General features: G+C 51.5%; 1 protein-coding gene across 6 annotated transcripts in view; it reads left to right on the plus strand.

Annotated features, from left to right (window-relative positions):
• AREL1 (apoptosis resistant E3 ubiquitin protein ligase 1) overlaps positions 1-15,884 on the plus strand; it is a 295,300-nt gene that overhangs the window by 238,543 nt on the left and 40,873 nt on the right. For all 6 annotated transcript variants that reach the window (XM_029598425.1, XM_029598426.1, XM_029598429.1 and 3 more), the window contains exons 14-15: positions 1,029-1,208; positions 13,720-13,845. In XM_029598425.1, the coding sequence (XP_029454285.1) occupies positions 1,029-1,208; positions 13,720-13,845 (306 nt within the window). The remainder of the gene's footprint in view (positions 1-1,028; positions 1,209-13,719; positions 13,846-15,884) is intronic.

Below are 15,884 nucleotides of genomic sequence, written 5' to 3' on the forward strand. Positions count from 1 at the left end.
GGACTGGAGACAGGAGCCAGAGGAGAATTGGGATGCAGGCTGCAACACAAGAGGTGGATGGCTGGTGGGTCTAAAGCTCAGGCAGGAACCAATGTCTGGGATGCAACACTGGAACAAGACAGGAGTTAATGATACTGGCAAGCGTGAGATAGGAGGCCTGGGAGCAAGGCGTGAGACAGGCTGCTTGGGGAAGGCAGAAGACAAGGCTAGAGACAGGCTGCTTGGGGAAGGCAGAAGGCTAGAGACAGGCTGCTTGGGGAAGGCAGAAGACAAGGCTAGAGACAGGCTGCTTGGGGAAGGCAGAAGGCTAGAGACGGGCTGCTTGGGGAAGGCAGAAGGCTTAGAGACGGGCTGCTTGGGGAAGGCAGAAGACAAGGCTAGAGACAGGCTGCTTGGGGAAGGCAGAAGGCTTAGAGACGGGCTGCTTGGGGAAGGCAGAAGGCTTAGAGACGGGCTGCTTCGTGAAGCCACAAGGCAGAAAGCTGTAGAGAGCCACAAAGAGTACAAGGCGAGAAAGCTTTGGAAAGCCACAAAGCATGAGGGCCAAGCAAGGAGCCGAGCAGTCTCAGCCTCAATGACAAGGCACAGACTAGCGTAGACTGAGGCAGGGCTAAATAGGCAGAGATCTGCCGAGTCATGAGGTCACCAAGACTAAAGCTGGAAAGAGGGTAGAGGCAGCTCCCGGAGGGCCTCTGGTGGTTGGGAGGCTGCATGACAGGCAGAATCACAGCAGTTATTCCAATACTTATCACTTATTTATCTGGTGCTGTGTTCATGCTAATATTAGGACAAGGATAACAAAAGTGGTTTCATTTGTTCATTTTGTCATCCTGTTTTTATTGTTTTTGACCTTATTAGAAGAGGCCTATGCTTTTGACCGTATGTGGTAGGATCCATCCCTAAACTAGAGGGGAAGCAGCATGGTTCAGACGGGCACTAGGGCAGAGCTGGCAGCTTTGGAGCCATAGGATAACTTAGCTGCTTCATCTTTATGCTCTATAGAGTTTTTTTCTGTTCTCCTTGTGCAGGTTCATCCAAATCCAAACCGCCCCCCCATGCTGCGACTAAAGGTTTATGAGTTTGCAGGACGAATGGTGGGGAAGTGTCTGTATGAATCCTGCCTGGGGGGTGCATACAAGCAGCTGGTGCGTGCACGGTTTACACGCTCCTTCCTAGCACAAATCATAGGATTGCGCATGCACTACAAGGTGAGTATGTGCCCCAGTCATAGGCCTCTGCATCCCCTGCAAGGCGAGAGCTTTCCCCCATCACGGGGCTGCATATGCACCCAGAAGATATCCAGCTTTCAAAAGTGAAAAAAATATTGTGTGGGAGCCAATCAGTGACTTGATATGAAGAGGGCGCTATCGTCACTTTCTTAGATGAGGTCTTAGCAAAGCAGGGGTCATATTCAGTAACTGGATATTGTGCAGCAAAGGTTTCACTGCTGCTGCCTCACCTGTTCTGTGGTGGAAGCTATCACTGCTGCTGCCTGTGCTGTGCCTGTTCTGTAGTGCAAGCTTGCGCTGCTGCTGCCCACACTGTACCTGTACTCTGGAGAGGCTGTGTGTGTGTGTGTGTGTGTATAGGAATCTTGCACTGCTGCTGCCCACACTGTACCTGTACTCTGGAGAGGCTGTGTGTGTGTGTGTGTGTGTGTATAGGAATCTTGCACTGCTGCTGCCCACACTGTACCTGTACTCTGGAGAGGATGTGTGTGTGTGTGTGTGTATAGGAATCTTGCACTGCTGCTGCCCACACTGTACCTGTACTCTGGAGAGGATGTGTGTGTGTGTGTGTGTGTATAGGAAGCTTGCGCTGCTGCTGCCCACACTGTACCTGTACTCTGGAGAGGCTGTGTGTGTGTGTGTGTGTGTGTATAGGAATCTTGCACTGCTGCTGCTGACGCTTTACCTGTACTCTGGAGAGGGTGTGTGTGTGTATAGGAAGCTTGCGCTGCTGCTGCCCACACTGTACCTGTACTCTGGAGAGGCTGTGTGTGTGTGTGTGTATAGGAATCTTGCACTGCTGCTGCTGACGCTTTACCTGTACTCTGGAGAGGATGTGTGTGTGTGTGTGTGTATAGGAAGCTTGCGCTGCTGCTGCCCACACTGTACCTGTACTCTGGAGAGGCTGTGTGTGTGTGTGTGTATAGGAATCTTGCACTGCTGCTGCTGACGCTTTACCTGTACTCTGGAGAGGATGTGTGTGTGTGTGTGTGTGTGTATAGGAAGCTTGCACTGCTGCTGCCCACACTGTACCTGAACTCTGGAGAGGATGTGTGTGTGTGTGTGTACAGGAAGCTTGCACTGCTGCTGCTCACACTGTACCTGTACTCTGGAGAGGATGTGTGTGTGTGTGTGTGTGTGTATAGGAAGCTTGCACTGCTGCTGCCCACACTGTACCTGTACTCTGGAGAGGATGTGTGTGTGTGTGTGTGTATAGGAAGCTTGCACTGCTGCTGCTCACACTGTACCTGTACTCTGGAGAGGCTGTGTGTGTGTGTGTGTGTGTGTATAGGAAGCTTGCACTGCTGCTGCTCACACTTTACCTGTACTCTGGAGAGGCTGTGTATGTGTGTGTGTGTGTGTGTATAGGAAGCTTGCACTGCTGCTGCTCACACTGTACCTGTACTCTGGAGAGGCTGTGTATGTGTGTGTGTGTATAGGAAGCTTCCGCTGCTGCTGCTGCCCACACTGTACCTGTACTCTGGAGAGGATGTGTGTGTGTGTGTGCATAGGAAGCTTGCACTGCTGCTGCCCACACTGTACCTGTACTCTGGAGAGGATGTGTGTGTGTGTGTGTGTATAGGAAGCTTGCACTGCTGCTGCCCACACTGTACCTGTACTCTGGAGAGGGTGTGTGTGTGTGTGTGTGTAGGAAGCTTGCGCTGCTGCTGCTCACGCTTTACCTGTACTCTGGAGAGGATGTGTGTGTGTGTGTGTGTGTATAGGAAGCTTGCACTGCTGCTGCTCACGCTTTACCTGTACTCTGGAGAGGGTGTGTGTGTGTATAGGAAGCTTGCACTGCTGCTGCCCATGCTTTACCTGTACTCTGGAGATGTGTGTGTGTGTGTGTAGGAAGCTTGCACTGCTGCTGCCCACGCTTTACCTGTACTCTGGAGAGGATGTGTGTGTGTGTGTGTGTGTATAGGAAGCTTGCACTGCTGCTGCTCACACTTTACCTGTACTCTGGAGAGGCTGTGTATGTGTGTGTGTGTGTATAGGAAGCTTGCACTGCTGCTGCTCACACTGTACCTGTACTCTGGAGAGGCTGTGTATGTGTGTGTGTGTATAGGAAGCTTCCGCTGCTGCTGCTGCCCACACTGTACCTGTACTCTGGAGAGGATGTGTGTGTGTGTGTGTGTGCATAGGAAGCTTGCACTGCTGCTGCCCACACTGTACCTGTACTCTGGAGAGGATGTGTGTGTGTGTATAGGAAGCTTGCACTGCTGCTGCCCACACTGTACCTGTACTCTGGAGAGGATGTGTGTGTGTGTGTGTGTAGGAAGCTTGCGCTGCTGCTGCTCACGCTTTACCTGTACTCTGGAGAGGATGTGTGTGTGTGTATAGGAAGCTTGCACTGCTGCTGCTCACGCTTTACCTGTACTCTGGAGAGGGTGTGTGTGTGTATAGGAAGCTTGCACTGCTGCTGCCCATGCTTTACCTGTACTCTGGAGATGTGTGTGTGTGTGTAGGAAGCTTGCACTGCTGCTGCCCATGCTTTACCTGTACTCTGGAGGTGGTGTGTGTGTGTGTGTGTGTGTATGTAGGAAGCTTGCACTGCTGCTGCCCACGCTTTACCTGTACTCTGGAGATGAGGTGTGTGTGTGTGTGTGTAGGAAGCCTGCACTGCTGCTGCTCACGCTTTACCTGTACTCTGGAGGGGATGTGTGTGTGTGTGTGTGTGTGTGTGTGTGTGTGTGTAAGAAGCTTGCACTGCTGCTGCTCACGCTTTACCTGTACTCTGGAGAGGATGTGTACGTGTGTGTGTGTGTGTGTGTGTGTGTGTAGGAAGCTTGCGCTGCTGTTGCCTACACTGTACCTGTACTCTGGAGAGGATGTGTACGTGTGTGTGTGTGTGTGTGTGTGTGTGTGTGTGTAAGAAGCTTGCACTGCTGCTGCTCACGCTTTACCTGTACTCTGGAGAGGATGTGTACGTGTGTGTGTGTGTGTGTGTGTGTAGGAAGCTTGCACTGCTGCTGCTCACGCTTTACCTGTACTCTGGAGAGGATGTGTACGTGTGTGTGTGTGTGTAGGAAGCTTGCACTGCTGCTGCTCACGCTTTACCTGTACTCTGAAGAGGATGTGTATGTGTGTGTGTGTGTATAGGAAGCTTGCACTGCTGCTGCTCACGCTTTACCTGTACTCTGAAGAGGATGTGTATGTGTGTGTGTGTGTATAGGAAGCTTGCACTGCTGCTGCTCACGCTTTACCTGTACTCTGGAGAGAATGTGTGTGTGTGTGAAGCTTGCACTGCTGCTGCTCACGCTTTACCTGTACTCTGGAGAGGATGTGTGTGTGTGTGTGTGTGTGTGTATAGGAAGCTTGCACTGCTGTTGCTCACGCTTTACCTGTACTCTGGAGAGGATGTGTTTGTGTGTGTGTGTATAGGAAGCTTGCACTGCTGCTGCCCACACTTTACCTTTACTCTGGAGAGGCTGTGTGTGTGTATAGGAAGCTTGCACTGCTGCTGCCCACGCTTTACCTTTACTCTGGAGAGGATGTGTACGTGTGTGTGTGTGTGTGTATATAGGAAGCTTGCACTGCTGCTGCCCACGCTTTACCTGTACTCTGGAGAGGATGTGTGTATAGGAAGCTTGCACTGCTTCTGCCCACGCTTTACCTGTACTCTGGAGAGGATGTGTGTGTGTATATAGGAAGCTTGCACTGCTGTGCACACTGTACCCGTACTCTGGAGAGGATGTGTACGTGTGTGTGTGTGTGTGTGTGTAGGAAGCTTGCACTGCTGCTGCCCACACTGTACCTGTACTCTGGAGAGGGTGTGTGTGTGTGTGTAGGAAGCTTGCACTGCTGCTGCTCACGCTTTACCTGTACTCTGGAGAGGATGTGTGTGTGTGTATAGGAAGCTTGCACTGCTTCTGCCCACGCTTTACCTGTACTCTGGAGAGGATGTGTGTGTGTATATAGGAAGCTTGCACTGCTGTGCACACTGTACCCGTACACTGGAGAGGATGTGTACGTGTGTGTGTGTGTGTGTAGGAAGCTTGCACTGCTGCTGCCCACACTGTACCTGTACTCTGGAGAGGGTGTGTGTGTGTGTGTGTAGGAAGCTTGCACTGCTGCTGCTCACGCTTTACCTGTACTCTGGAGAGGCTGTGTGTGTGTGTGTAGGAAGCTGCTCTGCTGCTGCCCACGCTTTACCTGTACTCTGGAGAGGGGGTGTGTGTGTGTGTGTGTGTGTGTGTGTATAGGAAGCTTGCACTGCTGCTGCCCACGCATTCCCTGTACTCTGGAGAGGCTGTGTGTGTGTGTAGGAAGCTTGCACTGCTGCTGCTCACGCTTTCCCTGTACTCTGGAGAAGCTGTGTGTGTGTGTGTATAGGAAGCTTGCACTGCTGCTCTGCTGCTGCCCACACTTTACCTGTACTCTGGAGAAGCTGTGTGTGTGTGTGTATAGGAAGCTTGCACTGCTGCTCTGCTGCTGCCCACACTTTACCTGTACTCTGGAGAGGCTGTGTATGTGTGTATGTGTGTGTGTGTGTATAGGAAGCTTGCACTGCTGCTGCCCACGCATTCCCTGTACTCTGGAGGGGATGTGTGTGTGTGTGTGTGTGTGTGTATAGGAAGCTTGCACTGCTGCTGCCCACACTTTACCTGTACTCTGGAGAGGCTGTGTATGTGTGTGTGTGTGTATAGGAAGCTTGCATTGCTGCTGCCCACGCATTCCCTGTACTCTGGAGAGGATGTGTGTGTTTGTGTGTGTGTGTGTAGGAAGCTTGCACTGCTGCTATCCACACTGTACCTGTACTCTGGAGAGGATGTGTATGTGTGTGTGTGTGTGTGTGTATAGGAAGCTTGCACTGCTGCTATCCACACTTTACCTGTACTCTGGAGAGGCTGTGTATGTGTGTGTGTGTGTGTGTGTATAGGAAGCTTGCACTGCTGCTGCTCACGCTTTCCCTGTACTCTGGAGGGGATGTGTTTGTGTGTAGGAAGCTTGCACTGCTGCTGCCTGTGCTAAAACTGTGTGGGTGGGTGGAAAGCCTGCTGTGTTTTTGAAGCTGCTGTCCTTATGATGTGATGGCTTGATAACCCAGGTACAGGTTGGCAGGCAGAGGCTTTGTGTTTCAAACTAGCAACAGAGTCGTCCAGTGTCAGTGTCCTGGATATGCAGTATGTCTTTGGGGTGATTAATTTTGCATGTAGTCTTAACAAAATCTGTTTCCCTGTTCGTACCCGGATCAGTCCAGACCATGGGTTAAGCCCCCGTTCCCACAGGTGGAGACAGACCAGAGTTCTGAGGCTGCCCATATAAGGACGGAACCCACCCAGGAACCCTCAGTGTTTGTCTGTCTCCAGGTGGAGACAGACCAGAGTTCTGAGGCTGCCCATATAAGGACGGAACCCACCCAGGAACCCTCAGTGTTTGTCTGTCTCCAGCAGGTGGAGACAGACCAGAGTTCTGAGGCTGCCCATATAAGGACGGAACCCACCCTGGAACCCTCAGTGTTTGTCTGTCTCCAGCAGGTGGAGTCAGACCAGAGTTGTGAGGCTGCCCATATAAGGACAGAACCCACCCTGGAACCCTCAGTATTTGTCTGTCTCCAGCAGGTGGAGACAGACCAGAGTTCTGAGGCTGCCCATATAAGGACGGAACCCACCCAGGAACCCTCAGTGTTTGTCTGTCTCCAGCAGGTGGAGACAGACCAGAGTTCTGAGGCTGCCCATATAAGGACGGAACCCACCCAGGAACCCTCAGTGTTTGTCTGTCTCCAGCAGGTGGAGACAGACCAGAGTTCTGAGGCTGCCCATATAAGGACAGAACCCACCCAGGAACCCTCAGTGTTTCTGTCTCCAGCAGGTGGAGTCAGACCAGAGTTCTGAGGCTGCCCATATAAGGACAGAACCCACCCTGGAACCCTCAGTATTTGTCTGTCTCCAGCAGGTGGAGACAGACCAGAGTTCTGAGGCTGCCCATATAAGGACGGAACCCACCCAGGAACCCTCAGTGTTTGTCTGTCTCCAGCAGGTGGAGACAGACCAGAGTTCTGAGGCTGCCCATATAAGGACGGAACCCACCCTGGAACCCTCAGTGTTTGTCTGTCTCCAGCAGGTGGAGACAGACCAGAGTTCTGAGGCTGCCCATATAAGGACGGAACCCACCCAGGAACCCTCAGTGTTTGTCTGTCTCCAGCAGGTGGAGACAGACCAGAGTTCTGAGGCTGCCCATATAAGGACGGAACCCACCCAGGAACCCTCAGTGTTTGTCTGTCTCCAGCAGGTGGAGACAGACCAGAGTTCTGAGGCTGCCCATATAAGGACGGAACCCACCCTGGAACCCTCAGTGTTTGTCTGTCTCCAGCAGGTGGAGACAGACCAGCGTTCTGAGGCTGCCCATATAAGGACGGAACCCACCCAGGAACCCTCAGTGTTTGTCTGTCTCCAGCAGGTGGAGACAGACCAGAGTTCTGAGGCTGCCCATATAAGGACGGAACCCACCCAGGAACCCTCAGTGTTTGTCTGTCTCCAGCAGGTGGAGACAGACCAGAGTTCTGAGGCTGCCCATATAAGGACGGAACCCACCCAGGAACCCTCAGTGTTTGTCTGTCTCCAGCAGGTGGAGACAGACCAGAGTTCTGAGGCTGCCCATATAAGGACGGAACCCACCCAGGAACCCTCAGTGTTTGTCTGCCTCCAGCAGGTGGAGACAGACCAGAGTTCTGAGGCTGCCCATATAAGGACGGAACCCACCCTGGAACCCTCAGTGTTTGTCTGCCTCCAGCAGGTGGAGACAGACCAGAGTTCTGAGGCTGCCCATATAAGGACGGAACCCACCCTGGAACCCTCAGTGTTTGTCTGTCTCCAGCAGGTGGAGACAGACCAGAGTTCTGAGGCTGCCCATATAAGGACGGAACCCACCCAGGAACCCTCAGTGTTTGTCTGCCTCCAGCAGGTGGAACAGCTCACCCTTGGTTCCCTGTTTAGCTTGCCCTCTGGGTTCTTTCTACTTTCTTAAGGGCAAGCTCACGCAAGTACCTTTATAGTTTGCTTTCTTAAAAAAAAAGAATGAATAAATATTTTCAAAAGTGAATTTTTTTTTCTCTTTTGTTCTGTGTCAGGGCAGACACTTTTGTCTCCCTCGCTCTTGGGGTTCCTAGGGTGGCTTTGCTCCTTGATTATTATCAGCCTATGTTCCCTTCCCGGTGACCTGTGTGGGTGATACTGGTGGTGCCAGTCCCTCTCCCCACTTACCTGCTGCTGTGCCTCGAGATGTCCATTCCTCGGTTGTGATTTCAGGGACGAGTTTCATTCCCCTGATTCTGAGTTTCAAAATAAATTATCTCTTTCTTTAAACTTTCACAGAGACCTTGTTTTCTATACTGTTTCTTTAAAAAAAACAAACCGTTAATTGCAGCAGTTTTGAATTTTGTGAGGAGAGTGCGTGGTTCAATCTCCCGCCTTTCTCCTCTGGGGCTCCCAGCTCAGCTGTTTGTAATTACATCGCTGCTCCCTCCTCATGCCCCGGCCACTTTGCTGTGTTGCCTTTGGAGAGTCGGCCTCCCGACTCTCCCGCGAAGGTGTTTGTTCCAGGTGCCTTTCTGGGGGTGAAGGCTCCTCTTTTGATTCGCCTTCAATTCAACCCCGGGGAAGGACTCCCCGACGTGCTGCAAAGTCGTTTCAGCCCCGGGACCGCGCGGCTGCGGCGGCCATTTTGAATTTTTCAGATCCTTCTCTTCCTGCTTCTCCGGGGGCAGGAGACTCAATTCCTTCATGTTTTCCCCCCGATTTGAGCCCGGTTCGCTCCCGGGGTGCTGGCTCTGACCTCCCCTCACCTCACCCCCCCCCCCCCCCCCCCCCCCCAGCAAAAAATTCGGCCCGGACCCGTTTTTCTTCAGAATTTATTCTTTTAATGCATGAGTCTTATCTGGCCAGTCTGCAAAGGGAGGTGTACCCCCCCCCCCGTTGTTCCCCCCACTCCAATCCCTCCTAATTTTCCTAGGCCTTCCCCCGAGTTGGTTCGGACCCTCAGGGCCCTGTTAGGGTTCGCTTAGTCCCTGAAGCCCCCCCTCTCGCGGCAGACCCTCCTCCCCCGCCTGCTTTGGACCCGCCTGATGTTGGGGATGATGAGGATGATTCCACTCTCCCCCCCTTAGAGGGTGGTGATCCGCGTGTTCTCCTTTTATTCCGGCGGGAAGAGTTGGAGCCGCTTATTCCCTTCGTTCTTGAACTGGGAATTGATGCCCCCCCAGATGATTCTGTGGCTGCAGCGATGACGCCAAATGCGGACCCGGTCCTGGCGGGACTTACCGCGTACTTTCCCTTTTCATCCTATGCATCGCTTGCTCCTCCTCAGGGAATGAGAATCTCCGGAGATGGGTCTCCGCGTTGGGAGAGCTATGGATAAACTATACCCGTTCCCTGAGGACTGCCTGGACATGTTAAAAATTCCCAAACTGGATTCTTCTGTCACCGCGGTGACAAAGCACACTACCATCCCGGTGGTGGGTGCCACAGCATTACGGGATGTACAGGACCGTAAACTTGAATTTTACTTAAAACGTATTTTTGAAGTCTTAGCTCTTGGTGTCTGGGCGACAATTTGCAGCAGTCTCATGTAGCGGGCAAGTCTTAGGTGGATGCAGCAATTACTCAGCACCCAGGACCTCCCGTCTGCAGAGGCTGAGCAAGCTGAACATTTGGAGGGTGCCATAGCATATGGTGCGGATGCACTATATGATTTGCTTCGTGCTCAAGCTAAAGCTATGGTTTCTGCGGTATCTGCCAGACGTCTTCTCTGGTTGCGCAATTGGTCTGCTGATGCTTCTTCTAAGACTCGGTTGGGCAATCTTCCTTGTAAGGGTAAATTGCTTTTTGGTGAGGACCTAGAACAGCTTATTCAGTCCTTGGGGGAAAACAAGGTTCATAAGCTGCCAGAGGACCATCCCAAACAGTCGAAGTCCTTCTTTCCGACTCGTTCTCGCTTTAGGGGGAATCGCCGTTATGTTAAGAGAGCCCGTGGATCTTTTCCCAGGGGTGGGGTATCCAGGTCACAGTCTTGGTCCCATTCCTTTCGCGGCCGTCGAGGTTTCCGAGATGGCCGTCAGCAGCCCACCACCTCTGTCAGCTCCCCAATGAGATTCGGCCGGTCCATTCCTCCGCTCGAAACTTAGGTGGGCATCTTTCCATGTTTCTCGAGGAGTGGGCCAAAATAACTTCCGACCTTTGGGTCCTCGATGTAATAAAGCACGGTTATGCATTAGATTTTGCCAGACACCTTCTGGATCTCTACATCGTTTCCCCTTGCGGCCATTCCAAGCGACCGGCGGTTTGCCACACCCTGTTGAATCTTCAGGAACTGGGGGCAATCATTCCAGTTCCGGTACACGAAAGGGGCGCCGGCCAATATTCGATTTACTTCGTTGTTCCCAAAAAGGGCGATTCTTTCCGTCCCATTCTGGATCTCAAAAGGGTCAATCAGGCCCTCAGGGTTCCCCGTTTCAAAATGGAAACCCTGCGGGCGGTAATTGCAGCGGTTCGTCCCGGGGAATTTCTGGCTTCCCTAGATCTGAAGGAGGCTTATTTTCACATCCCCATTCGTCAGGAACATCAGAAATTCCTTCGTTTTCAGATCCTAGGTCAATACTTTCAGTTTCGGGCTCTCCCGTTCGGTCTTGCCACTGCTCCCCCGCACCTTTACCAAGATCATGGTAGTCATTGCAGTGGCTCTTCGCCGGGAAGGGATTTTGGTCCATCCTTATCTGGACGATTGGTTGATAAGGGCCAAATCTGTCTCTCTCTGCACGCTCACAGTGGATAGAGTTTTGGCACTTCTCACATCTCCCTTCAGCTCTCGCAAGAGCTGGAATTCTTAGGCGCTCTTTTCAACACTCGGATTGGGAAGGTTTTTCTTTCAGACTCGAGGACAATCAATCTGATAGATCAGTTGAACATATTTGTTTCTCTCCCTCTTCCCACGGCGTGGGATTACCTCCAGATCCTAGGGACCATGGCCTCCACGATCGATCTCGTCCCCTGGGCGTTTGCTCATATGCATCCTTTACAGAAAGCATTATTGTCCCGTTGAAACCGGTATCCGAACAGTATCAGGAGATTCTTCCTTTCTCCGACTTTATCATCGCCAGCATTCAATGGTGGTTTTCCCCGGCCCATCTTCTCAGGGGGATGCCTCTTTTGACTCCCTCTTGGGTCATAGTAACGACAGATGCCAGTCTCTCCAGATGGGGAAGCGGTCTGTCAATCTCAAACGACACAAGGGTTCTGGTCCCTGTCCCAATCTCGATGGCACATCAATTGTCTAGAAGCCTGAGCAGTTTTCCTAGCCCTCAAGTTCTTTCTTCCTCTGATCCGTCACAAAGCTGTCCGAGTTCTATCAGACAATTCCACCACGGTAGCTTACATAAATCGACAGGGGGGAACTCGAAGTCGTCTAATGGCGTTAGAGACCAGCAAGCTTTTTCTTTGGGCAGAGAAGCACTTGGATCGCCTGGCAGCTTCCCACATAGCGGGCAAAGAGAATATTCAAGCTGACTTTCTCAGTCGTCAACATCTCGACCCCGGCGAGTGGGAGCTGTCACTCGAGGCGATGGACCTAATCGTGCACAGGTGGGGTCCCCCTCACCTGGACCTCATGGCGACTCTAGCCAACGCCAAGGCTCCCCGGTTCTTCAGCCGGTGGAGGGAGCATTGTTCAGAAGGGGTGGACGCGCTAGTTCTTCCCTGGCCCTCTGACGTTCTTCTCCATGTGTTCCCTCCGTGGCCGTTAGTGGGGAAGGTTCTTCGGAGAATAGAACTCCATCGCGGTCCGGTCAATCTCGTGGCTCCCGAGTGGCCCCGACGGCCGTGGTTTACGGATCTGGTGAATCTCTCAGCGGACGGACCTCTTTGTCCGACCAGGTGGATCACTTCTATCTAGCGGCATGGCTTTTGAATGGAGACGTTTAAGGTGCAGAGGTTATAAAGATGAAGTTATTGCCACCCTTCTCAGGGCCCGCAAACAATCAACTTCTCTTACTTATGTGAGAGTCTGGAAGGTTTTTGAGACTGTTTGTGAAGAGTTGGGTGTTTCGGCTCGCTCGCCTTCTGTTGCGGGGTTACTTTCTTTTCTTCAGCGTGGTCTCTCCAAAGGTCTTTCAGTTAGCCCTCTGCGCGTTCAGGTCTCTGCCCTTGGTTCTCTCCTGGGCACCATTGAGGGTCGGCCTGTCGCCTCTCATCCGGATGTCGTGCGTTTTCTTAGAGGCGCTAAGCATTTAAAGCCTCCTGTTCAGTCTATTTGTCCTTCGTGGAATTTGAATTTGGTGCTTCGAGCTCTCTGTACGGCTCCGTTTGAGCCCCTTCGTCATGCCACTCTCAAAGACTTGACTCTCAAGACTGTTTTCCTGGTTGCTATCTCTTCCGCCAAGAGAGTGTCTGAGCTTCAAGCTCTTTCTTGTAGGGACCCCTTCTTACGTTTTTCGGACTCGGGCGTTTCCCTAAGGGCCGTACCTTCTTTCTTACCTAAGGCTGTCTCATCTTTTCATATTAACCAGTCCATTGAATTCCCTGCTTTTTCACCAGAGGATCTAGCGGCTTCTGGTAATAGTGATCTCCGTCGTCTTGACGTCAAGCGAGTCTTGTTGCATTATCTTGAGGTCACTAATGATTTTTGAGTTTCCGATCATCTTTTCGTTCTGTGGAGTGGTCCCAACAGGGGGAAGCAAGCCTCTAAGGCTACGATTGCTCGCTGGTTGAAGAAGGCAATTTCTTCAGCCTACATTTGCAAGGGCCGACCAGTTCCAGAAGGCCTTAAAGCTCATTCTTTAAGTTCTCAAGCAACTTCTTGGGCGGAGTCTCATTCGGTGTTGCCACAAGAAATATGTAGGGCGGCTACTTGGAAGTCTCTTCATACTTTTGCTCGTCACTACCGACTTGATGTTCAGGCTCCAGCCTTTGGTTCCTTTGGTCGACAGGTTCTTCGAGCAGGACTGTCTGGGTCCCACCCTCTGTAGGGAAGCTTTGGGACATCCCATGGTCTGGACTAATCCGGGTACGTACAGGGAAAGGAAAATTAGTTCTTACCTGATAATTTTCATTCCTGTAGTACCACGGATAAGTCCAGACACCCGCCCGTTCTTATTCTGTCCGCTCGACTTGTTCTTGTTTTTTCCTTCTTAAAGGTTTTTTTCTCTATTTTGTTTCCTGCATCATCTTCTGGGATTTACTGTTTAGGCACCGGAAGCATCTTTGCGATGATCAGGGGTAGTTATACAAGAGTCATTCAATTGTTATTCAATTGTTATCTCGTTTTAAATTATATTTGTTATTTATCCTGGTACTTGCTTGATCTTATACCTTTCTGCTTTGACAATAGTTATACTGAGGGTTCCTGGGTAGGTTCCGTCCTTATATGGGCAGCCTCAGAATTCTGGTCTGTCTCCACCTGCTGGAACGGGGGCTTAACCCATGGTCTGGACTGATCCGTGGTACTACAGGAACGAAAATTATCAGGTAAGAACTAATTTTCCTTTCTCTGCCTTAAGTACTTTGAAACCGATGACCCGGAGTTCTACAAGACCAAAGTTTGCTTCATCTTAAACAACGATGTGAGCGAGATGGAGCTGGTGTTTGCGGAAGAGAAGTACAGTAAATCAGGACAGCTGGAAAAGGTGAGATGAAGAGAGGGACTTGTGAGAGTGCATGGCATCTTCAGAGAGTGCGTGGGGGTGTACGGGAGCCCCTTCTCTCCCCCCCTTCTTTACCCCTTCCTCATTCCCTTTTCTACAACTCGCACCGTGACCACCAGTGGGTCCTTTGGGCCAGTGTCCTTTTACATAGTAACATAGTGTGTGACGCAGGTAAAGAAGCAGCATGGGAGATAGCGCAAGCAGTCTGTTACTCCCGGGGACAGACTCACTCTGCACTCTGACTCCTTTTCTAACGCTTCAGCTACGTTCACACTCAGCATTGGTTAAGGGGGGTTTCCAGGGACGCTCTTTCACAGAAGCCTTACAGCACAGTTCCTCACTTATTCATTTCACATCATCCAAATAAGACGAGGAGCAGTGGGAGAACAGACGAGGACGAGGAGCAGTGGGAGAACAGATAAGGACGAGGAGCAGTGGGAGAACAGACAAGGACGAGGAGCAGTGGGAGAACAGATAAGGACGAGGAGCAGTGGGAGAACAGATAAGGACGAGGAGCAGTGGGGAGAACAGACAAGGACGAGGAGCAGTGGGGAGAACAGACAAGGACGAGGAGCAGTGGGAGAACAGACTTTCCCAGCTGGCAATGGGATTGCAGAGTGGGAGTAGGGCACATTAAATTCAGGCCTCGGCAGCATGAATGCTCTTTCTCTGCTCTCTCTCACTTGTGCTCGTCTGCTCACACCTTTACCTTACACTGCGATTTACATCACAAATCTCAAAATGACACTGGCTTTAAAAACCTATTCAGATAAGCATTTCAGCTCATCCCCCATCCATTTCTATCCAGGTTACACAAATCTAACACATTTAAACGAAGCTGGGTTCGGGAATCCCCACTTTTCTGGCTGTTTTTGGCCTGCTTTCCTGTGGACAGCAGGAGAAATCAACCCTGCAACTCTCCCTCCCTTCCCGATGAGGATAAAAGATTGAAGTGTGTGTGAACTCTTGTACATTCCCAGGAAAGTTTATTTCCCGAGGTCTGGCTCAGCACTGTCTGATAATGTCACCTCCTTGTGTGGGTGATATTTTCTGCTCTCCCTAGAGAACCCCTGCTACAGGTAAGCATCTTTGCTTTATGACTGGTGGCTTAGATGACAGCCATTGTGAAGATGGAGGGGTAGGTGATGCCATCCGATGAGCTCTCGGAGCCCAGATAAAGATTTTCTGAGTGAGCACAGTCACTCTTTCTTCATTATCACACGGGCGTCTTTCCCACTCTCTGTTTCTTGGTCTTGTGCTTTTTTTGTCTTGGCTCACAGTCTTGTAAATCCTTCTTGTTGATGCTGCTTGGCAGCCCCTCAACAGACCTTCTAAGTTCGACTAAATCAAGGGCTAAAAAACCTCCAACGTGGGTTTCCCTGTACGTACCAGGAACCTCCAACGTGGGTGTCACGTTCCCACTGCCTGGGATTGAGCCGAGATGCACCCAAGATGTCCTTGCAGGCATAGCAGTGCCGTGCCTGGGAAACAGGAGCCCTCAGCGGGGATGGGCTGGAAGTGAGAGAGGAGAAGCATGGGAAGGGTGGAGGGGAGCCGCTTCCTTCTTCTCTGGTGTCAGGGGCAGGCACGTTGGGTAAAGGTTTCGCAGGCCCTGTACTGGGGTAACTCTGGAGAGCACTGCCTGGAAAAGTGAACCTGTGCCCAAGGAAAACCCTCAGCTCCTCCTTTCTCTTATGCAGATAAGTTTTATCTGGGCAATGATTTGCTCAAGAGAAGGGGAAAAATTTAAATCTTGGGGTTTGTCCACTTATTGCCAAACGTTAGCTGCACAAACACACACATTCTCTCTCTATCACCCCCCAGTAATGACCCCCATCACTATCCCTCTTTCCTGGCCCCAGAACCAACTCCAGTGCTCACCTGCCCCTTAACCATAGGTACACAGAGCTTGTGCCAATCCTTCAGCTCTTCTCTTACCAGGCAACTCGCAGCAGAGGGAAGGGGCTGAGTGAAGCAAGTAAGAAAAGAGCCAGTCTGCTTCCTCATCCAGCCCCTTGCCT

Source organism: Rhinatrema bivittatum, chromosome 4 (genome assembly GCF_901001135.1).
Source record: "Rhinatrema bivittatum chromosome 4, aRhiBiv1.1, whole genome shotgun sequence".
Classification (NCBI taxonomy): Eukaryota; Metazoa; Chordata; class Amphibia; order Gymnophiona; family Rhinatrematidae; genus Rhinatrema; species Rhinatrema bivittatum.